The sequence below is a fragment of the Gambusia affinis genome, linkage group LG18 (assembly GCF_019740435.1).
Source record: "Gambusia affinis linkage group LG18, SWU_Gaff_1.0, whole genome shotgun sequence".
NCBI lineage: Eukaryota > Metazoa > Chordata > Actinopteri > Cyprinodontiformes > Poeciliidae > Gambusia > Gambusia affinis.
The window spans coordinates 3,993,209-4,017,000 of record NC_057885.1 but is presented as its reverse complement, the minus strand read 5'-3'; the positions used below and the strand labels follow the sequence as shown (position 1 = coordinate 4,017,000).

At 39.3% G+C, this 23,792-nt stretch overlaps 5 protein-coding genes across 8 annotated transcripts; 3 read left to right on the top strand and 2 right to left on the bottom strand.

Annotated features, from left to right (window-relative positions):
• The first annotated feature begins 264 nt into the window (after window positions 1-264).
• On the top strand, window positions 265-2,911 carry LOC122820510 (ependymin-2-like). The gene is made up of 6 exons (XM_044097985.1): window positions 265-548; window positions 710-744; window positions 840-974; window positions 2,138-2,324; window positions 2,399-2,486; window positions 2,574-2,911. The coding sequence occupies exons 1-6, from the start codon at window positions 482-484 to the stop codon at window positions 2,704-2,706; spliced, it is 645 nt and encodes a 214-aa protein (XP_043953920.1). The 5' UTR covers window positions 265-481; the 3' UTR covers window positions 2,707-2,911.
• A 138-nt stretch (window positions 2,912-3,049) lies between these two features.
• On the top strand, window positions 3,050-5,917 carry LOC122820512 (ependymin-like). Of its 2 annotated transcripts, XM_044097989.1 has the most exons (7): window positions 3,050-3,571; window positions 3,670-3,704; window positions 3,774-3,908; window positions 4,029-4,221; window positions 4,641-4,707; window positions 4,804-4,891; window positions 5,667-5,801. In XM_044097989.1, the coding sequence occupies exons 1-6, from the start codon at window positions 3,505-3,507 to the stop codon at window positions 4,859-4,861; spliced, it is 555 nt and encodes a 184-aa protein (XP_043953924.1). In that variant the 5' UTR covers window positions 3,050-3,504; the 3' UTR covers window positions 4,862-4,891; window positions 5,667-5,801. The 2 variants fall into 2 exon arrangements, with proteins under 2 accessions (XP_043953924.1, XP_043953923.1); XM_044097988.1 differs by lacking the exon at window positions 4,641-4,707 and having other exon boundaries at window positions 5,667-5,917.
• Window positions 5,918-8,338: 2,421 nt separating this feature from the next.
• LOC122820511 (ependymin-like) lies at window positions 8,339-11,028 on the top strand. Its single transcript, XM_044097986.1, has 6 exons — window positions 8,339-8,458; window positions 8,547-8,581; window positions 8,686-8,820; window positions 8,913-9,105; window positions 9,237-9,324; window positions 10,590-11,028. Exons 1-6 carry the CDS (start codon window positions 8,389-8,391, stop codon window positions 10,711-10,713), a joined length of 645 nt encoding a protein of 214 aa, XP_043953921.1. The 5' UTR covers window positions 8,339-8,388; the 3' UTR covers window positions 10,714-11,028.
• A 566-nt stretch (window positions 11,029-11,594) lies between these two features.
• On the bottom strand, window positions 11,595-13,651 carry cskmt (citrate synthase lysine methyltransferase). Of its 2 annotated transcripts, none has more exons than XM_044097983.1 (2): window positions 13,525-13,651; window positions 11,595-12,294 (listed from the first exon to the last, which is right to left on the bottom strand). In XM_044097983.1, the coding sequence occupies exons 1-2, from the start codon at window positions 13,604-13,606 to the stop codon at window positions 11,612-11,614; spliced, it is 765 nt and encodes a 254-aa protein (XP_043953918.1). In that variant the 5' UTR covers window positions 13,607-13,651; the 3' UTR covers window positions 11,595-11,611. The 2 variants fall into 2 exon arrangements, with proteins under 2 accessions (XP_043953918.1, XP_043953919.1); XM_044097984.1 differs by having other exon boundaries at window positions 13,493-13,619.
• A 1,444-nt stretch (window positions 13,652-15,095) lies between these two features.
• Window positions 15,096-21,777, bottom strand: LOC122820508 (ubiquitin thioesterase OTUB1-like). Of its 2 annotated transcripts, none has more exons than XM_044097981.1 (7): window positions 21,720-21,777; window positions 19,254-19,315; window positions 17,910-18,008; window positions 17,705-17,823; window positions 17,387-17,471; window positions 16,708-16,902; window positions 15,096-15,704 (listed from the first exon to the last, which is right to left on the bottom strand). In XM_044097981.1, the coding sequence occupies exons 1-7, from the start codon at window positions 21,760-21,762 to the stop codon at window positions 15,507-15,509; spliced, it is 801 nt and encodes a 266-aa protein (XP_043953916.1). In that variant the 5' UTR covers window positions 21,763-21,777; the 3' UTR covers window positions 15,096-15,506. The 2 variants fall into 2 exon arrangements, with proteins under 2 accessions (XP_043953916.1, XP_043953915.1); XM_044097980.1 differs by lacking the exon at window positions 21,720-21,777 and adding an exon at window positions 20,927-21,020.
• Window positions 21,778-23,792: the final 2,015 nt, after the last annotated feature.

Here is a 23,792-nt window from a genome sequence, read left to right as displayed (position 1 = left end):
TCATGTGACTGTGGTTTCATCCATCAGCTCAGATCCAGTCCTGATGTTGGGAGCCTCCTTTCAATCAGAGCACAAACAACACTGTTCACCCCTGACCCACTGCAGTCCCATGCTGGAAGCCAAACCACCGGCCGAGTGAAAAGTCACGTATTGAGCCAAAAGAGGCGTGTATTTCAAGTTTCTCTCTTGTGAAATCAGTTTCAATATTTAAGGAAATACAAGTAAAAACCTGCTTTAAACATGTGACTGAATGGAATATTAACCAGCCTTCTGTGAACAATGCAGACGCTGGTTTTTATGATGTTTTATTGCTGAGAACAACACTTGTTTCACTTATGACCTCAAACCTGCGGCCTGCTGTCAGGGCTGGAGCTAAAACTCGGAATCACGGCTCCGTTTGTCCGAGACTCAGGTCAGAGTCTATAAGAAGGAGATCCCTCACCTGTGACAGCAGGGTGAGCAGATCGGCGCATCCAGAAACATGAGACTCCCAGTCCTGCTCACATGTCTGCTGGCAGCCTGCCTGGCAGAGGCGCCCCATCCATGCGGTAGGAGGATATTTTAGTTGGAATTAAGCTTTATCTTAATCTGCTTTCTCAACATTTCTTCATTATGTCTCACCTTTTCTGTATTAGACAAAATATTGCTGTTATTTAAACCACTTTTTTTGTGTGTGTGTTTTAATTTGTCACATTTCTGTTCCACACAGAAAGCCCTCCCCTTCTCAGCGGAGCCCTCACCGTGGTAAGCCTTTCATTCTTCTGCACAATGAAGCAAAACCTGAGCAGAGCTTCTGAGTACATGTGTGAATCAGGATCACTTACACTCTCACTTTCCAGGCCACGCAGAATGAAAAGCTGTGGACCTTCGCCAAATACCTGTATGACGCGCTGGGACGCAGAGTCCGACTGCTGGAGCTGGGCACCTACGAGAATAAGACTTTCACCTACGACGTTCTGCTGCTCTACAGAGAGGTGACCAGGGCATGGATAGTTTTATCTTTGTTTTAGCAGGTAGTGACTTTTGATCTGAGCTTTTAAAAAAGGAAACGGGAGTTTGGAAACTCTGCGGTAGAAACATTTCTCTCAAGATTTTCCCAGCAAGTGGAAACGGTTGCATAGATGTAAAGCCAGAAAGATTCCAATGTGATTTCAGGAGATCACAGTCTCTTGTCAGTGTGAAAGTTTTCTCACAGGAAACAGCTATACATTAAAAAAAAAAAAAGAACTAATCACAAGGGCAGCGGAATAAAATGGAGCAGTGGTAAATGATTACCTCTGGTCAAGCCCATGAAGAAATCCATATTCTGTTGTTGGGGAGCAATGATCAGTTTGTAATGCCAGAGGTGACAGAAATACCAGATCAACTTACAAATTCACCAATTTGGAAAAACTTCCTTTTTAAGATTGTGAGTTACATGACTGTGTGTAATAGCTCCAGTCCTGAAAACTTATAGATTATGTTACATGAATACCAAATTAAGCATCCTGAATGAAACCTCGGGGTGGGAACCTTTTTGACACACTTCCAGATCAGCAACACAAATTCACATGGACCTTAAAGTACTGGGTCTGACACCAGAGTACCAGCACTGCCTCAACTTCCATCGCTTAATACAAGAGAAGTCAGCTGGTGTTTATGGTCTGCTTATTCCAATACACATTATGCTTGTTGGGAAACCTTGTTCACAACATCGAGCTGATAAGGTTGAGAGTCGGCACAAACAGTCATAAGGACGCACAGGGGCTAGACTGCCACTCTGTGCCACACTAACAGGTCTGCGATGGTTGCACTGGTGGAGGAGAAAGGGGAGCTAGGCATCCAGCTAGCTCAACTTGCTAGAATCCAGATGGATTGTGCGCAGAGTCTGTGTAGTCTTCTTGACTGGCTCTCTGACTCATGGTCAAAATAGTTCCTACAGCATGCTGCTGTCGCCGTAGTGTTTCATTGTAAGGATTTTACGGCCTGGATCTCTTGGTTGTTTCCTTTACCTGCGTGCTCTATGTGTTGGTAGCCATTTGTTTGTAGGTTTGAAGTTGCCCCATGCTCTCCAATTTAGGATGGTTTGTTTGAAAAGTGTTCTGTAAGAATCTGAAAGAATGGACCTTGCTGAAACTGTCCCTCCTGTCCTGATCAGGCTACCATGTATGAGATCCACCAACATAACCGCACCTGTAAGAAGATGCCTCTGAAGGTTCAGTTCTACCCGCTGGCTATCCCAAAAGACGCCACTCTGCTGGGTCAGGCTGTGGTGGGAAGTTCATCCGGACCTGGACAAGGCCTCTTGGTGAACAGCTGGATGGGAGACCTACCAGACAAGTCAGGTGAGAAGGCGTCCTATGGCATTCATTCATTCAGCCAGCTTTAGCAGCACACCTTTCATCCTCTGTCCTTCCAGGAAAGTACTCATCAGTGGTCACTGAATTTGGCTGCATTCCTGTCATCACTAACTACCAAACCAAAGAGTATGGATGGGTGATGATGAGGTTGGTTTCAGCATTGTGACCATGATAAAGTTCAAGCTGACATGTCTGAGCTCTGCCTTATGATTTCTGCATCTGTTTCTCTGTTAGCTTCTTCGACAACGTCATTGGGATTGAAGATCCTAATCTCCTCAACGTCCCCAGCTTCTGCTCAGAAGCGGAGAGAAAGGAGGATCAGACGGAGCCAGTGGACTTCTTCAGCTTATTTCAAATCAAGAAATGAAGATCTCCTTCGATTGTTTCATTTCATCTATCTCTGTTGTCTTGTTCGACTCTCAGTTGAGACCTTGGTGCATTCTGTATTTTTCTCAAGATGGATCAGTTTGTTCAGTTCACTGCACTTCAATTCATCTTCATTTACTCTGAAGGTCCGATGAAGAATGTCTCTCCAGAACATGATAAAGAATAATAGAGTAATTTTCTCTTCATTGTGTTTTTGAGTCTTTAATTGATTTGTACACACACAAACTCACACACAAGTTTATAGGTTAATTCTATAAACTTGTGTGTTAAGACAAGTTTATAAAGTTAGCACTAACAGGCTAACTCAGAAGGAGTTAGTAACAGGCTAACTGTTACAAACAGTTAGCCTGTAACAGTTAGCCTGTTAACTCTAACTCTAACTCTGCCTGAGTATCAGTAAATGGAGATAAATGACACCTACACCTAGTTAGATGTATTTCTGTTCTCTCCCTACTTCACCATTCTACAACACTTTATAAGAAGGCGAGTGTTCACTAAAGTCTTTAAAAGTGTAACGAGTAAAGAGGTTTTTACCAGGATGTAACATGACCAGACAGTGATCGTGGCCGAATGAGCAAAAACCAGAGATAATCAATGGATTTGGGAATCCTAATCAGTTAGAACGTGTTAGAAAGTTCTCCTTGTTCAGTCACGTGGATTCGGCATATTTTACACCATTACAACTAGCATCTTTGATAATTATGCTGGATACAGACTGAAAACCCCACAGGCTTGTATTTAAGGTCGGCAGCGTACAGAGTGCTTGCCATCAGACGACATGTCGACCCTCTTTCTGTTTGTGTGCCTGTTGGTGGGCTGCCTGGCTCAGGAATCCCAACCATGCTGTAAGTAGACACACACTGAAAGAGCTCAGCATCAGCATGTTGGAGTTCAGAATCTTCTTACCAGCTCATGATAATAACTGAGCTTATTTCCTGTTCAGCATCCCCGCCGCTCATGTCTGGAAGCCTTTCTGTGGTAAGTTGAAACCAACTCGACTTTGTTCTCGTACTCCTCTCAGTGAAACGCCTTCTCTCCGTCCTACAGTCCACCCAAAGCGAGAAGCTGGCAGCTTTTTCTAAGTACTCCTACGATGGCCTTGGGAGGCGGATCCGCCTCAGCGACTTTGGGTCCATTGACAATAAAACCTTCCATCTAGACGTGCTTCTGCTTTACAAACAGGTGAGAGCCAAGGAGAGGGGATATGTATGTATGTATGTATGTATGTATACATATATACATACATACGTATGTATGCCCAAATCCAACAGGTTTGGTTTGTAATCCCATCCCTTCCTGCAGGGAGTGATGTACAAAATCAACAACCGGGACAAGAAGTGCATGAAGAGGCGTCTGAGTACGGACTTCATCCCGCTGGGCGTTCCTAAGGATGCCTACCTTGTGGGTCAGTTTGTGATGGGCAGCTCTTCGGTTCCAGGGGATGAAATTCTGGTCAACACCTGGACCGGGAAGCTGCTGACCAAGAGGGGATTAGGTAGAGTTTCTTCTAAAATATTTGTACCACTTAAAGTTTTTCACATCGCCCCACAATTTTCAATGTATTTTATTTGGGATTTTATGTGGTAGGTAGACCAACACAGTGAAAAAAGTGCTACTTGTTTCAGAGCCCTTTTTCTGAAAAGGAGCCTGAATTTTACATTCTACATACTAGTTGTACAAAAACTGCATTTTAGATAAGAAATGAATTCGAGATTTTAAAGTTGAACGCTGACCTATTGTAACTTTAGGTATGATGCTAATTAGATACACCAGGCACTTAAACCTCCAGTAGTTAAATTTTAGACACAATATTTTAAAATATTGTTAAACCTGTCACCATGTCATGACAGTATAATATCAAACGATAACTTGGAAAAAATCAAGCTCCTCTGTCTCCTCTCTGTGGTTCTACAGATATTTGCAGAAATGCACCAGATATCCAGTTAGAATCAACCAATCAGAGCAAGGAGGAGGCTGTGCTGTCAGTCCCTCTAGTGCACATTCAACCACATGACTGCAAATGACTCAGCGGTTATGTGACTGATCTGTTTTGTTGTTTTGTTTTTTTCCTTTGCAGCAACGTACGTGATCATGGTTACAGAGTTTGGATGCATTCCTGTCAGCACCCTGTTTAGCACGGACAAGGGAGGATGGGTGGCGATCAGGTCAGTACTCACACCTCAGTTATTTAATTCCCGTCAGCTCCAGAGAGCAGATAATGCTGCCTTTCTACATGCCTGAATGAAATGGTGTCCTTCAACTCAAATCAAATTCAGAAATACGAAGGGAAATTTGGTGGTGTGATTTTATTCTTCTCTCTAGCTAGCAACAGTGCACTATGCAGATGTATATATATATATATACATATATATATATATATATATATATATATATATATATATATATATATATATATATATATATATATATATATATATATATATATATATATATATATATATATATATATATATATATATATATATATATATATATATATATATATATATATATATATATATATATATATATATATATATATATATATATATATATATATATATATATTAAAGAAAAATTTGTTTATAAATAAATAAAACTGAACTAGAAAACATAGGGGTCAGCGGTATGGAGAGACACAAACTGTACAATCCCCATGACAACACTTCTATAAAAGGCTTTGAAGGCCTGCTCTGGTTTGCTCGGGAAACAGATAAACGTAAGATGAAAACAACTCGTAATACCTGCTAATCTGTCCTGTTATAATCAACAAACCACCAAGTGCTCAGAAATAATTACCCTTCATCATAAAGAACAATACAAACCAAACAGCACTAAAGAAAAAAACCTTCCAACCAGGCAGGATCTCAGACACAGAACTGTTTCCTGTTCAGATTCAACTGTAACAGATTGAACTGATTGTTTTTGTCTGGTTTTCAGTTTCTTCAACAACATCGTCGGACTTGTCGACCCCCAGGATTTCATCCCGCCACCGTTCTGCAGCACTGCCCAGCTGGAGGAGGAGGAGCGAGACACACACACATCATTTCTGCAGCTTCTTTAAAAACCAGAAACACACTGCAACAGGAGCCTATTTTACTGTAAAATTGACTTTTATGTGGTTTTAGTCAAAGTAGCTCTTATAAAACGTGAAGAAACTGAATGGAATTAAAGTTGTGATTCATTCATAATGAATTGTTCATATTTATAACGTTCAGAACTGAGGGGAAACATCGGCGCATTTCAGCAACAAGGCAGTTCAAAGTTCTTTACACCATAAAAACATCGTACAGTCAGCAGTCATGAAATAATAAATGTTACATTTTGTCATTAAAATTCATCAAAGGCAACTCTGCTTTAAGGGAATCAGTGTTTCAGTATCTTTGCAGTTTTCTGGAAGTTTATTCCAGATTCCACTTAAGGAATTTAAAGACTTAGATGTAGAAATTATGCTCTGCTATTATACTGTTTTCATCCAAATATTTTTTTCTTCTGTCATTTTGATGTAAGCAGCAATATTCTTATAAAAGCAGAAAAAAATTAATACAAACCCTGCAGCTGTACTGATCGCCATGACAACACACAACCAAGAGGAGGCTTGAAAATACAACGTTAATGTAAATCTGGATTTATGGGAGTTTATTAAAATCAGAAGGACTGACGGCAGCAGTCAGTCACAGTAGGAAACACCAGCCATCGTTCACTGAGCTGACTGACAGAAACCTTGAACCAGTATTCAACAGCTTCAAAGGGTCCAATATTAATCTGTCTTAATATTAGTCCCATAAATATTTCTGGGTCAATAATAACCAATGTTTTTTTCCCATCTTGTTGCCAGTTGTGTTTTGGGAGGAGAAGTTGAGTCGTGGAGTTTGTTTGGTCATGTGACAGTAATGATGATGCAACCAAGGACTGTGTTGTGTTTAACTGGAGCAATAGATATCAGGATAAGTATAATATCTGGATATGAATTATCAGAAAATAGTTGGTGGCCATAACAGTGATATTAATATTGGATATTATCAGCGGCCCATATTTTCACTTCGGTGATTCTCGGATTTAAAGTTCCATATTTTTACATTACAGAATGTGCATCATTAGGATTTGACATTTTTCTATATGTCAAATATAGACAGATATGTTCTATATTTTCAAAGAAACATGCCACGTGTTTCACTGAGTTTGAAACATGTGCTGTAGAAGAAGGTCGATGGCTGATGCCACAGAGCCAAAACAAATCTTCAGGATCCAACTCTAATTTTGTTCCTCAGCATGTGAGCATGACGTAATAAAACTTATGTAAGTTTTAACCTGTTCTAATATTGTAGCTCGTGGGTTACTGATGTATAAAACCTGTTTTTTTGTTTTGTTTTTGTTTTTCGATTTATGAGATTGGATCTTTTCCTTTTTTTGAAGTAGAAAACTAGAGGAACTGCCGCTTGACTCGTTGTTCTCTCTTTTTAAAGTACTTTCACCTTTAACCTTTCGACGAACTACAGCGAAAGGCTAAAGTTTTCTGAGACAGTAACAGAAATTGAACATTTTAAAACTTTTATGTGTCACGTTGCCAGCCCACGTGAACACATCTCCGTGTACAAGCTCGAAATTTCACAGGCATGAAATACAAACGAGGACAAGCGAGTGCCGCATCAAGATCCATAGGAAATGAATGAAGAGAGAGAGAGACAGTTCTAAACTAACGTTTTAGTAAATCCTCTTTAAAAGCAATATTACTTTTTGCAGTTTGGGGGCGGGGTTGTTTTAAACAAAACTTCCTATCAAGATTTCTGAATATAAAAACCTGGAAATCTTAAGACATGTTCGGCTTGAGACAAAAGACACTTGCCCAGGGCGACATCAGAAAGGCGTGGGCCACTAAAGAACTAGAAAATAAAAAATATCTTATTCATCAGTTGCCCCCTGAAAGGTTCTCTGCTACTTGTATCCAGGTGTAGTGGAGTAAGTTTCCCTTAGTTTCTCTTGACTTCTGGGAAATTATATCACCTGCTTTCTGCGACAAAAATCCCCATAGATGAGTGCTCACATTTTAATTGGTTGACGCGCAGCAGAAGGAGGGGGTTGCCCAGGGCAACATTCCTGCAAGAACCACAACTGTAAGCAAGCTTTAAAAGTTAGGCACAGTGATTAATTGTGATTAAAAGATTGTGATTAACGAATCTATAATTAATAAAAATAATTTTTTTTAAAAGATTGTGATTAATATGATTAGATTTTTTTTTTACAAACAATTGACAACACTAGTATCATTACATTATGATGTAAAAATGAACTGAATGACTTGGGCAACACAATATTTGTGTATGTGTGTATTCTCTTTGTTGTTGCTTTGTACCCAGACAGAGATGTAAACATGTATGTTTCTTCTTTTTGTATGTCTCAAAATAAAGCAAAAGAAAAAAAATAAACAGTAATAATTATTAAAGAAAAGGTCAAAAGAGTAGATTTCATTTTTCAGCTGATTTACCTGAACTCACACTGAATGACTTTCCAGACTCATCAGAACGGCTGCTTTTGTTTTTTTTTAGTTTTTTTTTTAACAAAGCTAAAAACAGGAAACAGGCGTCAGGTGACACCGACTGAGAACTGCGCACCTTTAAAGGAAGTGAGCCCTGATTGTAGAGAGGAGAGTCAGCCTGACAACATGAGAACTCTGCTGCTGCTGCTGGTGTGCCTGTCGGTGGGCTGCCTGGCCCAGAGACCCCTGCCATGCAGTGAGTACACACACACACACACACACCTGTGTGAACACCCCTACTTTTATCGTCTATTCAGACTAAAATAGGTTTTTCATCTCCACAGCCTCCCCCGCTCTGCTCACCGGTTCCCTTTCTGTGGTGAGTTCCCTCTTTTTTTCTTTTTTTTCTTTTTTTACCAGCCAAATAGCAAAAAAGTGATTGTTTGTGATTATAGTAAATATTTATTGTGGATTTATTCCCAGTCCACCCAGAATGAGAAGCTGGGGGCCTTCGCCAAATACACCTACGATGCTCTGGGACAGCGGATCCGCCTCAGGGAGTTTGGATCCTACAACAATAAGACCTTCCACCTGGACGTACTCCTGCTCTACAGAGAGGTAACAACCACAGAGAAGGGATTTTAAACAACATGTTATGTTTTTATTATTTTTATTATTGTTATTATGATTATCCTGTCCTGTTTTGGAAGGGTGTGATGTACAAGATCAACTACAGGAACCAGACGTGCTGCAAGAAGCGCCTGTGCCGAGGTTTCCACCCGCTGGCCATCCCGAAGGATGCCTCCCTGCTGGGCCAGGCCGTGCTGGGCAGCTCCTCCGGCCCCGGGCAGGGGGTCCTGGTCAACACCTGGACAGGCCAGCTGCAGATGAGGAACAAGACAGGTACAGCAGGAGGAAAACAGGATCATGTGGTGCTGCAGGAAGCACATGACCTTTCTTAGACAAAAAATTAAAAAATCCCCTGAGCTCGAATTTCCAGTTTGACAGGTTGACCTGCTCTGTGTTTACCACAGTGAAGTACATGAGCACCGTGACGGAGTTTGGCTGCGTTCCCATCTCCACGCTGTTCCACAGCTGCAGGGATGGATGGACGATCACCAGGTTGGTGCCTGAGGTGTTGGAAGCCTGAAGGGTTTCACATTCTGACAAACGGCGTCCAGAGCTAAAAATGTCCCAGCAAAACATGGCTGGACATTTAGCATTTATCCTATTGTTTATCATTTATCGTGATAAATCTCATGACGAGAACAATTTTAATTTATCGCTTATCGTCACAATAAATTCCAGTTAATCCTGACAAATGGATTTGTGTTTGTTGGGCTGTAATAACCATTCAGTCACAGCTGCCTGAAAAAGAAATAACTTGTTTTTATTGTCACTTTTGTTGTAAAATAATTATGCCAGAAAATGTCATAGTACAGCTTTAAGTCCATGTACAGTACAGACCAAAAGTTTGGACACACAGTTGGGTCCAAACCTTTGGTCTGTGCTGTATATGGAAGAAAATATGTGCCACCAAGCTTTGAATTAATAATGACAATGAAAATTCCTTTAGGGTAAAAATATGTCTTGAATGTATTTTAACACTGAAAAAGTAAGTACAAATATACAACATTCGAATTTCAGAAGCATTTCTAATTCAAATCCTGATGGCACATATTTACTTCCATATGTATTGCCCACCACTAACACAGGCTTCAAAATTTTAGACTTTTAAAACAGCCTGAAAACACACACACACACACACACACACACACACACACGCACACACGCACACACACACACACACACACACACACACACACACACACACACACACACACACACACACACACACACACAAAAATAATAATAATTCTGAATGTTTTCATTTCATCCATCAAGAACAAACAGTTGAAACCATAAGTTTACATACAGCAAATAGATAAACGGGCTGAAGTTACATCAGACTAAACTTCTCTCATTTTAGGACAGTCAGAATTAACTAGATTATTTACATTCATTAAATTCTACAATAATAGTTTAAAAAAACAACAACAACGATATTTTAATCTAAAATATATATATGTTAATCTCAGTTCACTCAACAGTTTGTTAGGGCTCCATTAGCGTCACTATTAGCATCCAGGTTGAAGAGGCATCGTGTTTTTTCCTCCAAGTTTCTGCTTCTCTAGCAACCATCTTTTGTGGTGTCCATGTCTGTCTCCTGGACGTCTGTCCAGTCACCAAAAGACTGTTTTCAGTTAATTAGCTAATCACACTGTGACTCAATGAGTTTCCAATGTTTAAATTTTTCACAGCATATATTATGTCTTCGGTTTGAGGTGAATGTGTGTTACATTTTTATTTTTTATTTTTTTTCTCAGCTTCTTCAACAACGTGATAGGGCTGTCTGATCCTCAACAACTCATCCCACCTCCTTTCTGTAAGGACGCCATGTTGGAGGAAGAGGAAGGGGAGGAGCCAGCTACCTTCTACAGCTTGTTCTAGATGATTCTCATGAATCTGGTTCACCTTGTGAATCTTTGCACTAACCTATCACTTCCTTCAGTCCTTGATAAAGAAACTTTTAAATGGAAATCTTTGCCATCAGCCTATCTGTTACACGTTTGTGTATAAATCAAGTATTGTAGAACTTAAATTGAGTGCAAATAAGTATAAAGATATATATTTTTTGCATTTTTTTTTTCTTCATAAATGTTTGTTTCGATGTCAGCTTTTAGTCATGGCAACACACTGTGACTGTGTGGACTTTAAATATGTCTGTTTCTATAAAGCATCTCAATAAATCAGAATATCATCAAATACCACGAAGCAAAAGTAATTTATTATATTGACTAGTTAAACTGAATGAAATATTTTTAATGGTTATTATGACTTGCAGTAAATAAAACCCCAAAAGTCATTCTCTCAAAAATACTAACGCATTACATTTTACAATCACAGAAACTCACTCCACCATGTCCATTCTGGGATCTCTGTTCTTGAATTAAACTTGGCCACTAGATGGCGGTAGACGATCGGTAATGAGAACGTCACACCGGAAACCGGTCTGAGTGAGAGACGGAGGAGCTTGTTGAATATTACATTAATCTTTCATGTTCGCTCAATCTTGAAATTCTTTAGAAAGATTATGTGATTTTTAAACATAAAGAGACTTAAATCAGATTGTCTTGGCTATCAGTCAATCTTAATTTTATTCCTGATTTTCTTTTGGGTTTTTTTTTTTTTCCTAAAAAGTAAACATTTCCTGGTGGGAACATTTTCTTTCTTCTTTTTTTGATAACACAAATGATTGCGTTATTCTGCATTATAGAAATATAATGCTGGGTGTGTTTGAATATCCCTGTGTAGATATGAAAGACACAGACTTTAAGAACTTAAAATTTTATTTGTTTACATCATGATGAGCAGTCACTTGGTAACAGTAGTAACACACACCCCTCAGCACCCCGACCTCCTGCACCCCAACGTCTGCCGCCGCCAGCCCCTGACCCTGAGCGGCCGTCTCTAACCACACCAGTCTGGCATCAGGATCCTCGTCTGAGAACTGGAGCAGGGACCCGGAGCGCCGCAACACCTTCAGACACTGCCTCAGCACCGAGGCCGCCTTCTCCGCCCCCTCCTTGGACCTCAACAGGGCGTCTGTGGTGCCCTTGTCAACAATAAGATCCAGACTGCTGGGGCTGTAGTGGCCGTCAAGCCGGGTGCAGTCCAGTTCTAAAAACTGAATTTGAGAGGAAGCGTTGCCAGGCCGGACAGCGTTGGCCCGGATGTGCTCCTGCATTAGCCGCACGGCTACGGGGGAGATGTCGGCGCAGGTGACTCGCACCGGCAAAGCGGAGTCTCTGTAGATGGAGGGGCCGAGCGCAGATGTGCCGCATCCCATGTCCAGGACCTGGACAGGATGGCGAGAAAGGGACGCAGTCTGCAGGAGGGGAGTGATGAAGTCCTGCACAGCATCGAAACCAAAGAACCACTCAAAGTTTTTGAAGTTGGGACTCCTGGTGCTGGTCTCAGAGTAGAAGCGGTCCCATGCTGATTTCTTATCCATGTTTTCCATCAGCTCAGCTAGACACGAGAAAGAGAAAAGAGACACAGTGGTTACCAAGACAACAGGTACTATAAGTCACGACCATCTTAGTCCTGACTTATAGTGTCCTGCAGCTCTTTACAACCAAGACACGGCACACTTAAACACGCAGACTGGGCAAGGACAATATTTATCAGAGATTCATAAAGGAAGTTATGCTAGCAGTTTTAGCATAACTTCCACTTTAGCATAATTTTCATTTTAGTACAACGTCCATTGTGGTTTTTGTTGTGTTGTGATTTTTACAGTTTACTCTAAATTCTGCATTAGCATAACCTCAGTTTTAGCATAAATTCTTTTTGATCATAAATTCCGTTTTAGCACTTAAGTGTCATTGTTGTGTTGGTGCATTGTGACTTTTACACTTTGTTGATCCTTCTGGGATACCATACAAGTAAAGGTCCAATTTATCCATTTGAAAATGGATGGTATGTAGGCCTACCAAGACATTTCATAGTTAAACAACCAGACTGACAAGGACAATATTATGCTACGTTATGCTAGAAAGGTTAGCATAACCTCTGTTTTAGTACAAATTCATTTTTAGCATGAATTCCAGTGTGGCTTCTGTGTTGACCCTTTTGGGCCACCATACAAGTAGAAGTCTAAACTAAAATCTTACCATGCTTTCTGCTGTTCAGCCAATCAGATTGAGGTTGACTTATTTTGCAGAAAAGAATGAAAAAATAAAATAATAATAATAATAATAATAATAATAATAATAATAATAATAATAATAATAATAAAATCCTTTGTTTAGAAAGCTGGTAGAGACATACTGTAACATTTTAAAGGTGGTTCTACATAATAATTGACTCAAGGTGGCGGAATACACCAGCACATCACACTGACGTCTCAGATTTTCATTTCTAAATACCAAACCAAAGTGCATTTTCCTTAAACTTAATTATGGACTACTTTGTGTTGACCGGTTGTATTGATCCCCAGAAAACACAATGAAGTTTGTGACAGTTATATAAAATCCGTCGTGGACAAACTTTGCAGTTGAAGCTCGTTCAACTGCAAATACATTCGCGATAAATCTTCATCACTAAACAAGCCATTAAGTTCTAGCCTGCTGTGTTACTCTAAATGTCAACAGCTAACCTTTAGAACGAAAAACTCTTTCTATTTAACTGGTTAGCTTAAAACCACGAAAGAAAATAACGAGACTACCTTGACATGAATAATTCCAACTTTGGACATACTTGTCACTGATGAACGTTGCCTTGTACACCTGGAGAACACTCTTCTGCCAGCCGACGTGAAAGACTTCGTGAGAGCAGACATGTTGGTTTGTTTTCTCCAGAGCTCAACCACAGAGACAGAGCTCTCACTCTGACCACGAATTCTAATATTGACTTCACTCTTGAGTCCAGAAAAACGTGAACGAGAAAACATCACGTTATAATTTACGATCTTTGGTTAGTTTACGCGTATAGGACATACATTCGTAGTTCTGATATTCATATTTTCATGAAAACGGTTGAAGAACAAAAGACAAGTAGTTCTTTGATGTATTCGTTCATTTTTTATTTTATGACGGTTTTTGTTTTTATAACTAAAAAATAAAATTCAATTCAAAAATACTTATTCCTACAGGGAAATTAAATGTTGCTTTAACTCATCATTCAAATTTCTTTAAAGAGTTGTAGATGCTGATGAGGAATCCCCGGTAGCAGTCTGTATTGTGGCACTTTTGAAGAAGCCTCTGACTGAAGACAACATTGCTGCGTAACAGTCTGTTGGAAAAGATACTAGGGGTGTCCATAACTTTCTCATAGCAGGTTGCTGTGACTACAGGACATTTGTTCACAAAGTCAACATAATCTTTGGATTTGTGTTTCTAAGCAGTTCACTGATCCTCAGAATCTTTTTATTCTGAGCCAAAGGTTTGAACGATTTTAACGTTCCTCTAAAGCGGAAAATGAAAGCGTACAGGGAAAAAAACAGCGTTAAAACATTAGGTGCCAACTTGTGAAATTCTGAACATGTGCTTAATTTGGTTTTTTATTGTCAATGTGTTAAACATAAAAACAAGCAAACTAAATAGAACTTTTTTCTCATCCTTATTTGGCCACAAAGTGAAAAATGAATTTAACATTTAGTGTTGTAACAGATGTGCACATTTGTGAAGGAAGCACAGCTTCACATGCAGACCTAAAGGCAGGGGGAGAAAGAAGCCACACATCCACAAGAACAAACAGAAAGTCCCTTCAAATATTTTAAATAGATAATTTAAAAAAAGAAATTAAAAGGGCAAGTTTTAATAAATGCAATCCAGTTATATAACTGCTATAATAGTGTACTAATTAAATGTAAGAACTGCTGCACTGATCCACAACACCAATACCTCATTGCATTTGACTAGTCCCATTTTAGAAGCCAAATATTTTTTCCTTGAATGGTTAAAATATTCATAAAAATAAAATAAAAAACTATTTTGGCATTTCATTTCCTAAAGGGTCTTTAGAGCATTTAGTTATGTGTGCACAGCCATGTTGGAATCCTGAGTAGAACTAGATTTTGGTTTTTTGACAGCTGTTGAACTTTTATACTAAAAACAAACAGCAGGAGACAAATAACGGATTCAAGACCAAATGTTCCTATGGAAACGATTAACTTTCTGGATGAGGTCTCTTAAAGTACTTTTTAGAAAAAAGAAAAATTGATACATTTGGTAAAACTCTTGGCCACTTGTTAGTGTCCCGTAATTTTTCCTGATTAAAAAAATATTCAAAAGGGAGCAGAATGTGAGAGTCAGAGAAAAGGCAGCAGATAAGATGTAAATGACTTTAATAAACTCAATGAAACGCAGTGTACCAAAGGAGGAGAAACAAACAAAGCAAGAAGATAACATTTACAACCACAAAAGAAAAAGAAGAAAAAAACAAAAACCTGTACAACTAATCTGCTGGGGTCGCTTCTATTTTCCAACTATAGTTTTTTTTTTGTGTGACGGCGGAGGAGAGACTGGGGCTGGGGGAGGTTTGGAGCAAGAGGGGTAAATGAGACGCATGTGATTTTATCGTTTAATTTCCAAATAAATGAGAATCATCTCAGACACAGATGCGATTTGTAAATCAACGTGGCAGCTGATGTTATGTTTTGTTTGTTTGTTTTTTTCTTAAACGCTCCCCCCTGCGGAGTGCAGCTTGAGGAGGACGTGATCCGATGTGGCCCAGGAGTGTTATTTGTACAGGATGTCGTAATGGCCTGGTCTGTACAGCAGGAAGATGCGCGGGTCGCCCCCTTCAGGGAAGATGTGGTTATTGACAAACCCTCCTTCCCCTCTGTCCATGTACTCCACCAGAATGGATACATTCAGGGCCTTGGCTAAGGCAATGATGTGAATGTGGTCACTTTCTTTAGACATAGGCTCTACTTCCTAGGAAAGGAGAAGGGGAAAAAAAAAAACAATAAACACCATATGCACAAACATTTTGTTTACATTTAGTTCATTCAAAAAGCCTCTTTAATGATATTTAAGAATCTATGTTTACCACATGACTCTTAATCCTAACATTCTTTCATTGAGCACCAATATGTAAAAAAAAAAAGTTTATTTTCTGTGGGCACAATTCTATTAATACGCTAATAGTGGAGCTAATTTTTCCATTAGTACTTTAACCAATTCTTAAAAAATAAAATACAAATATTGGGCATTATATATACACTTTGATAAATATTGTATTTCCTTCATTTTTACAGAGGCAGGCACACTTTCCGCTAATGTGCTAATAGTGGAACTAATCTTTCCTTGAGCGCGTTTGCCGACTTCAGAAACATTTAGCGCACTTAGCTTTGCCTAAGTCAACTTTTCTACATAAATTCTAAAGAGTAACTTGGTTGTTTTGTAAAGTTCAACATCAGCACTGAAGTTTTGATTATTAACTCCTAAGAATTTTTCTAAAAGTTAGACAGTTGGGTTCAAACTCTTATTTTGAAGAGAATGTTTGCTGTTTATGTAGCTGTTCTGTGTTCTTGCCCTTTTATCCCCCCTACAAATAACTTTATTTCAAACAAGAAACCCACTGGAAGACAGTAGAGAACAAGATATAAACATAAATATATTTAAGGAAAATGCAAATTATATCCAAATTAATTTGGTACTTGAAGGTTGTCATTCAAGGGCAGATATTATTTAGCATTAGCACGTTGGCGTGGCATGTTAGCGGAGCTAATGTTTATGATTAGTGCAAGTAACTTTTTAGTTAGCGGTGCCGACCGCTGCTGTTTTATGTGCCGTAGTAAAAATTACAATCAGCAATTAAGACCTGAAAGATAATCACTATCGGCCGGGGGGGGAAACCGTGATCGCTGCACTTCCAGTTTCTGTCTTTATCGTTTTTTCTCTGTAAAAATAACTTTTTACCCCAAACGCTGCCCACCTGCTGACAGAACTCCTTGATGGTGCGTCCTCCCTCGATGAAGTGCTCGAAGAAGCCATGCTCTCGCTGCAAGTAGCCTGAGGTGAGGAGGCGCAGGTAAACCACGACGTAGTCGGACATGTTCTGGTCATTGAAAGAGTTGAGCAGCTCCTGCAGGCTCGGATGTTTCTCAACCAGTTCAATCAAGTCCATGAACTGGATGGCAGGTGGGATGGGGGGGGCGGGGGAAAGCAAAGAATAATTATCAAAAATGTTAATAATCAAAAAAAAGACAACTACAAAATATCTTAAAATAAATTAGTATATTATGAATAAAAATAATATAAATAAAGATCCAACATGTTTTTATTTTTAGCTAAATATACTTAATAAATCCTACATTAGCAACTGAAGGTCAGCGAGGTTAACAGGAACGTTGTTGTCAAGTGGTGAATACAACAAAACGCAGAAAATCTTGAACATAATGTGTTCTTGATGCATGTCTGTGTCTCCGAATCCACATCGAAACGTGTGGAATTGTGGAACGAATGAAAACAGTTCCACAAGTCAATACAATAAAGCGCTGCGGTTCAGGAAAAACTAAACAGGAGCCGATTTGTCGATCTGAGAGGCTGATCTGATCCGTCCGTCTAATCCGAACCGACAGCTTCAACGACCAGACCGCCGACGGGACGCTCACCGTGTTGTGGAAATCCTCAATGGTAAACTCAGTGAAGCCTTCGTTAACCAGGTCTAGTTTGCTTTTAGCTGCAACTGCTTTAAATCTAAAAATACAAAAACATTTATTAAAGGTAGAAACAGTCCAACACAGAATATGATGCACATTCTGATGCGTCAGGGTAACCTGACCAACACAGAAGCTAAATATGGCCAAGCATGTTTAATTTGCAGGGCAGCAATGGTATAAAGTATAAAGCCAAAATGGATCCTTTTGATTTAAGACAACAACAAAAAATCAAACATTTAATAAGCCGACGGTAACCATCATGCCTCTTACTTCTGAAGCTCTTTGCTGTTGTCTAGCAGCGACTCTAGATGTGCGAAGCCGAAGGCTCTGTAGAAGCAGTTTCCATCTGGTCGTGTTTTGCGGATATACGCGTACTTTTTGTAAAGGTCCTGAAACGGAAAACGAAGAGGAGTTGGTTACAAATTTGGAGCCGCGCTGTAAAACCCGGACGCTGTGAACCGACGGTCTGCCCGACCTTGAGCTTGAGCTGATAAACCATGTCGTCCTCGGCGTATTCTTTCTGCAGCACCGACAGGTCCTGTATGTCCGACACTAGCGGGTTGCTGTTTGCGATCTGCGCAGACGACACAGTTAGCCTGCAGTTGCACCAACTCGGACGTTTTTAAACTCGTCAACTGTGCATTTACAATTTACAAACACTTGCGACCTCCTATAAAAATGCTAGTACAACTGCCTATTTTAATAATTCAACCCTAAAATGCTGTTCAGGCTTATTCTGAGTGAACATCAAAGCTTCAAACAGACTCCAAAATTCTTATCAGTATATCTCTTAAAGGGGCAGGATCATCTATTTTCCAAGCATATAGTGGCATTTTACAGCACAATCAAGTCACTATGTTGTTACAAAAATGCAATATTATCAATTATTTATTTATTTTTATTTATTTTTTTTTCCCCCACCAGGGGGTCTTTTGTGGCTCTAGTGTCTCTTATACAACAGTAGGCTGACAGGAAAGGTGGAACGAGAGGGGGGAAGACATGCGGCAAATGTCGTCGGGTCCGGGAATCGAACCCGCAACGGCCGCGTCGAGGACTCAAGGCCTCCAAATGTGGGTTGCGCTGTCCCCTACACCACCGCAGCACGCCCCAATATTATCAATTATGACTTAAAAGAAATTTGACTCTGTAATTTAAGAAACTCCTGCTCTTCCTGCCTTCAGGATGTCATCACAACATGGCTCCTCTACTAACTTTTCAACAAGGTTTCTACCAGCGTTGCTCTGAGAAGTGGCTCCTGTTACGAGCTCCGCAGCAGCACAGTTCCACTCGGAAACTCTGGACGCTTGGAGTTTCCGAGTTTCCGGAAGCTTGGAATCTGCTTCTCTGAGAAGGAGCTTTGTCCTCGAAGGCGGAGCTCGATCCAACCAGGCGTTTTGCGCAAGCTGAACGGTTGCCATAGAGATTAAAGGATTTCTCAAGCACGCATGAACCAATCAGGGAAATGCTGCAGAGATGTTTCTGATGAGGGAATAACATTACCTCAAAATTTTCTCAAATTTGAACAAAAGAAATTCTACAAGAAAATGTTGGAAATTTTCAGTGAAAACAAATTTATTAAATTATTTATTTAACTACAATTGCTTTTAGCTGAAACCAAAAACAAAACTTAATTTATCCACTTTTGTCCTTTTCTTATTTTCTCTCCTTTCATTTTGTCTCTTTTCCCCCTCTATCCATCGTCTGCGTACAAAGTGTGGCGGCATTCCAACCAGATAGCTGCCAATTACCCAGAATGCAACGTAGTGTGGTTTGGTGTGTTCAGGAGCAATCCCCTTAGAAGAAACATTTGATTCCTCACCTCCTGCTGAATCCTGTCCTGTTGAGCGATTATGGCCTCATCGTAGGCGAGACAATTAACTCCTGGGAAGAGAGAAGTCAAGGTGAGTCAAAGTCAGGACTGGATATGGAATTTCATAAATATGGAAGGCAAGAGCAGATGAGGAAGGGAAAGAAAATAGTGCAGGTAAACTTGTGATTAGGAAGAGACTGTCATTTCCCTTAAAAATATTTTTAAGCAATAATGCACGTCAACTTCCACACAAGAAAAACAAAGCACCTGCATTGTTATACAGGCCAGAAAATAATCATGGCAGTACTGGAATTTCCAGTGGAAGGAAGTATTCTCATTTACAGTAAACCCCCACCCAACCTCTGGTGCAATTTTGCTGGATTCATTTTCCCAAAATGTGCGAAGTGCAACTTGGGAAGGTAAACTAAGCTATGCTTGATGCTACTTGGTATAATATTAGCTGCGTTTCCAAGCAGCCAATCCAAGGGCAGCGTTTATTTTGCTTGGTTTTGATTGGTAACCCCAAGAGTGGCAGTGGATGGCGAACTACAGTAATGCTAAAACAGTTTAAAACTGTGCATTTGATGCACATTAAGGTATTTTGTTGATTGCAACAGTTAAAATAGGAGGTTTTAAACATTTTTAGAGAGGGTGTTAAGTATTCGCATATCTTAATTATTCGTCTTTATCCCCAACTCATGAGAATAGCGGAGGTCCACTACTTTTACTCAGTCTGTCCTCCGAATCCTCAAGCTAAAAAGAAGCTAGCTTATCTTTAAGCAGCAGGTTTAAAAGTATGAAAGAATATTGATCTCAGACTTTAAAAAGTGGAATAAAATACAAACTTAAAACATAACCTGAGTAAAAACATAAACAGGTATGAAAATCTGTGCTGGCACCGACCACAGAAAACGCCACATTTGTTCATCTCTGAGGTTTGTTGTTCTGGACATGATGATTTAGAAACGCATAAATGACAACACATTCTACATGTCCAGAGAATCCAGCATCTTTCATTCAGATCTTAAGAGCCTATTGTACTTTTATCATCATTTTTAATATCTTCTGTACGTTTCATCGTCTCTTGCTCCTTTAAAAAAAGAAGGATGTAGTACTAAGAATGATGTATTTACGTGAAAATGACCTGAGCAAAGATTTAAAAAAAAATAACACTATCTTCAAAAATTTTTGAAAAAAATCTTGTTACCAGTAAACAACTATATTATAAGACAGCATTCTTCGGTTATTATGAACCCAATCTTCCACATAACACCGGCTGCCGCCCGAGAGCTACACAGGGCTAGCTCGACTTGTGCGAAAACAAAACAATTTCTGGGCACGACGAAAAACGTCTCCACACCGCTCAGAAAACAAAACCTCCCCCCCTTACATGTTAACCCTACGTATTCAACACCTTGTGAATTGTAATACTAGTTCAAGTCCATGCACTGTTTCCCTGCTTGTAACTAAACCAGCGGTTTTCTTCCTTTCTTTGTGTAACTGCAGCAGCTGCAGCTCGCTAGTGTTAGCTGGGAAGCTGTGGCCTTTCAGGTGGCGTGTCAGCCACGGCTACAGGGACAGATGAAACCCTCTGCGGAGAGATGCAATAATCTCAGCTCCAGCTGCCCGATAAATGTCAGCGCACCTTGTTGGAGATTTTCACGAGCAACTGATTTTCTCACCTTCCATCTCTCCCTGCGAGGATTCCTGCTGTTCCTCCGCCATCTTAGCTATCGAGATCTGTTTCCTCCTTCTTTGTGACCTCATGCATTAAATACTTCCGAAAAGAAGGGAGAGGAAAAAGTGCTCAATTTATTGATTCATTTATTATAATAGTCATGTTTTCATGGTACATAAAGTGAGGAGAAATTTTACTAGGTTGCAGTTCTGGCCAAGTATGGCAAAGAAAACCGCAGGGGTAAAATCTATTGTATTTTGTGATAAATTTGAGCAAATAAATATTACAGGTTGTGGAATTGCTTTTACATTTTCCTATTTTGTTTATTATCATCAATACCATAATTGGCTAAAATCTTTTCATAAGATAAAACTATCCAACCATGGGCGGTTCTAGAGAGGGGCCAACAGGGGCCAGGTGTTAGTCGGTTTGACATACCCTGTCAGTTTAGCATAAACTTAGATAAATTTAGCCTTGTCAGTTTATCGAGGCCATTTTATCAAATCAGCATTCTGACCTTTGTGAAGGGGTATTCTGTTTGGATGGGTGTTACACTGAACCAGCATACTCCTTTATAAACTACAAACCAGCGGTTTTCTTCCTTTCTTTGTGTAACTGCAGCAGCTGCAGCTCGCTAGTGTTAGCTGGGAAGCTGTGGCCTTTCAGGTGGCGTGTCAGCCACGGCCACAGGGACAGATGAAACCCTCTGCGGAGAGATGCAATAATCTCAGCTCCAGCTGCCCGATAAATGTCAGCGCACCTTGTTGGAGATTTTCACGAGCAACTGATTTTCTCACCTTCCATCTCTCCCTGCGAGGATTCCTGCTGTTCCTCCGCCATCTTAGCTATCGAGATCTGTTTCCTCCTTCTTTGTGACCTCATGCATTAAATACTTCCGAAAAGAAGGGAGAGGAAAAAGTGCTCAATTTATTGATTCATTTATTATAATAGTCATGTTTTCATGGTACATAAAGTGAGGAGAAATTTTAATAGGTTGCAGTTCTGGCCAAGTATGGCAAAGAAAACCGCAGGGGTAAAATCTATTGTATTTTGTGATAAATTTGAGCAAATAAATATTACAGGTTGTGGAATTGCTTTTACATTTTCCTATTTTGTTTATTATCATCAATACCATAATTGGCTAAAATCTTTTCATAAGATAAAACTATCCAACCATGGGCGGTTCTAGAGAGGGGCCAACAGGGGCCAGGTGTTAGTCGGTTTGGCATACCCTGTCAGTTTAGCATAAACTTAGATAAATTTAGCCTTGTCAGTTTATCGAGGCCATTTTATCAAATCAGCATTCTGACCTTTGTGAAGGGGTATTCTGTTTGGATGGGTGTTACACTGAACCAGCATACTCCTTTATAAACTACTGTTTCATTGTATCTCTCTAAAATAAAAAAATAAATTAAGCTTAAGTGAATTAGTGAATGGAAAGATTAATTCTTTCAATGTTTTAAAGCAGTTTAACCATCACTTCAATATACCTCTGACTACTCATTGTATAGCACACATTAATTACACAACAAACATGCAAATATTGTTATGGTGTTTTGATAAAGTAAACAGTTTTTTTAAACCCATCAGTTCAGTTTCTTGTGAAACCTTGGACAATTAAATTATTTTTCCTTCACAGTTTTACTTTAACAATGAATTAAAAATTACGTTTTGGGCGCTTTGCTGAAGCCGCATCGAGTTTGCATCTGCTACATTTTTCTACGGTGTAATTTTCCTTTATCACTGGCATGGCAGGGAATCCGTCCAAAAATTTGACAGGAATGTTGCAGGTTTCTGATCCAGAAGAGGTGAGAATTGCAAGAAAATGATTTCATTTCATTTTGTTTGTTTTATTTTTAAATTTCAGGCAAACATCAGAGTAATTTTTGGAACTTGATCAGAATTCTTCAGAAAGATTTCTGTCTCGAATACTGTTCACTTATCAAAATAGGTGTTATTAAGAAAATTAGCAGAAGAAAACATGATAAGCATAAGCTTATCCTTCTTTGATACCTTTAAGATTATACAGTCTTGTGTCATGGAATAGTGAGATTGAGATTTAAATTATAAAGCTCAATCTCAGTTCTCTCACTTAATGTTTGCTGCAGTCATCTTCAAAAACTTTGGAAATGTTTGCACCCATCAGTGAGTTATAGATTTATAAGACAGCTTCTCACCTGCTTCTGCAAGCGTCACTGATTCTTCAGAGGTCTTCATCTTTGACGATGATGGAGGTTTAATTTTTGATGGATGAAGAGAAGATTTCTTCCTCTAAATGATTTTATGAAAGGCAACGTTTGCTGAAGATATTTAACGTCAGTCACGGCATAAAATGGCTGCTAGCTTAGCTGCAGTCAAGCCAAGCTCAAACCTGGAAATATAAATTCAGACTTCAACTTGCACTTAGACATTGTAAATAGTTTTTTCCAAGATATTTTAAGGCTATTACGTCTATTTTATGAAATAAAGACCACCAATACTATATCTTCTCAAGGTCTGTGTCAAACCAGGTTATGTATGAGTACCATTAAGGGACTTGAATGGAGAAAACATAGTCAAGATAAAGAGTTTGATTTGGAATCTTTTCTACACTGATTGTGTAAAAAAAAAAACACACAATTAGTAAATATTCCAGATCGGATTTATGTTATAAAGAATCAGATCAACCTTTTAATTATCTCATCTTTTCAAAGCAGCTTACTGGTTGGACTTTCCTTTAGATTTTAAATATTCTAATATAATGTTATATGTTCTTCAATTCGCTGTACTATCTTGTGTTGCTGTTTGTATGACTGGAAATAATCATCAAACTTTACAACAGACTAACTTCCACAGTCCATGCATGTAACTTGGATATCATGTGACTGGAA

What these genes read in the sequence shown, in the direction of transcription:
- LOC122820510 (XM_044097985.1), top strand. Translation starts at nt 482, where the DNA reads ATGAGACTCCCAGTCCTGCTCACATGTCTGCTGGCAGCCTGCCTGGCA. An exon ending in AGAGGCGCCCCATCCATGCG is followed by an intron (nt 549 to 709) that starts GTAGGAGGATAT and finishes TGTTCCACACAG; the next exon opens with AAAGCCCTCCCCTTCTCAGC. An exon ending in TATGGATGGGTGATGATGAG is followed by an intron (nt 2,487 to 2,573) that starts GTTGGTTTCAGC and finishes TTTCTCTGTTAG; the next exon opens with CTTCTTCGACAACGTCATTG.
- LOC122820512 (XM_044097988.1), top strand. Translation starts at nt 3,505, where the DNA reads ATGTCGACCCTCTTTCTGTTTGTGTGCCTGTTGGTGGGCTGCCTGGCT. An exon ending in TCAGGAATCCCAACCATGCT is followed by an intron (nt 3,572 to 3,669) that starts GTAAGTAGACAC and finishes TTTCCTGTTCAG; the next exon opens with CATCCCCGCCGCTCATGTCT. An exon ending in TGTCTGGAAGCCTTTCTGTG is followed by an intron (nt 3,705 to 3,773) that starts GTAAGTTGAAAC and finishes TCCGTCCTACAG; the next exon opens with TCCACCCAAAGCGAGAAGCT.
- LOC122820511 (XM_044097986.1), top strand. Translation starts at nt 8,389, where the DNA reads ATGAGAACTCTGCTGCTGCTGCTGGTGTGCCTGTCGGTGGGCTGCCTG. An exon ending in TCACCGGTTCCCTTTCTGTG is followed by an intron (nt 8,582 to 8,685) that starts GTGAGTTCCCTC and finishes ATTTATTCCCAG; the next exon opens with TCCACCCAGAATGAGAAGCT. An exon ending in GATGGATGGACGATCACCAG is followed by an intron (nt 9,325 to 10,589) that starts GTTGGTGCCTGA and finishes TTTTTTTCTCAG; the next exon opens with CTTCTTCAACAACGTGATAG.
- cskmt (XM_044097983.1), bottom strand. Translation starts at nt 13,606, where the DNA reads ATGTCTGCTCTCACGAAGTCTTTCACGTCGGCTGGCAGAAGAGTGTTC. An exon ending in GCAACGTTCATCAGTGACAA is followed by an intron (nt 12,295 to 13,524) that starts GTATGTCCAAAG and finishes TCTCGTGTCTAG; the next exon opens with CTGAGCTGATGGAAAACATG.
- LOC122820508 (XM_044097980.1), bottom strand. Translation starts at nt 21,011, where the DNA reads ATGAGGTCACAAAGAAGGAGGAAACAGATCTCGATAGCTAAGATGGCG. An exon ending in CTCGCAGGGAGAGATGGAAG is followed by an intron (nt 19,316 to 20,926) that starts GTGAGAAAATCA and finishes CTCTCTTCCCAG; the next exon opens with GAGTTAATTGTCTCGCCTAC. An exon ending in TTTATCAGCTCAAGCTCAAG is followed by an intron (nt 17,824 to 17,909) that starts GTCGGGCAGACC and finishes TTTCCGTTTCAG; the next exon opens with GACCTTTACAAAAAGTACGC.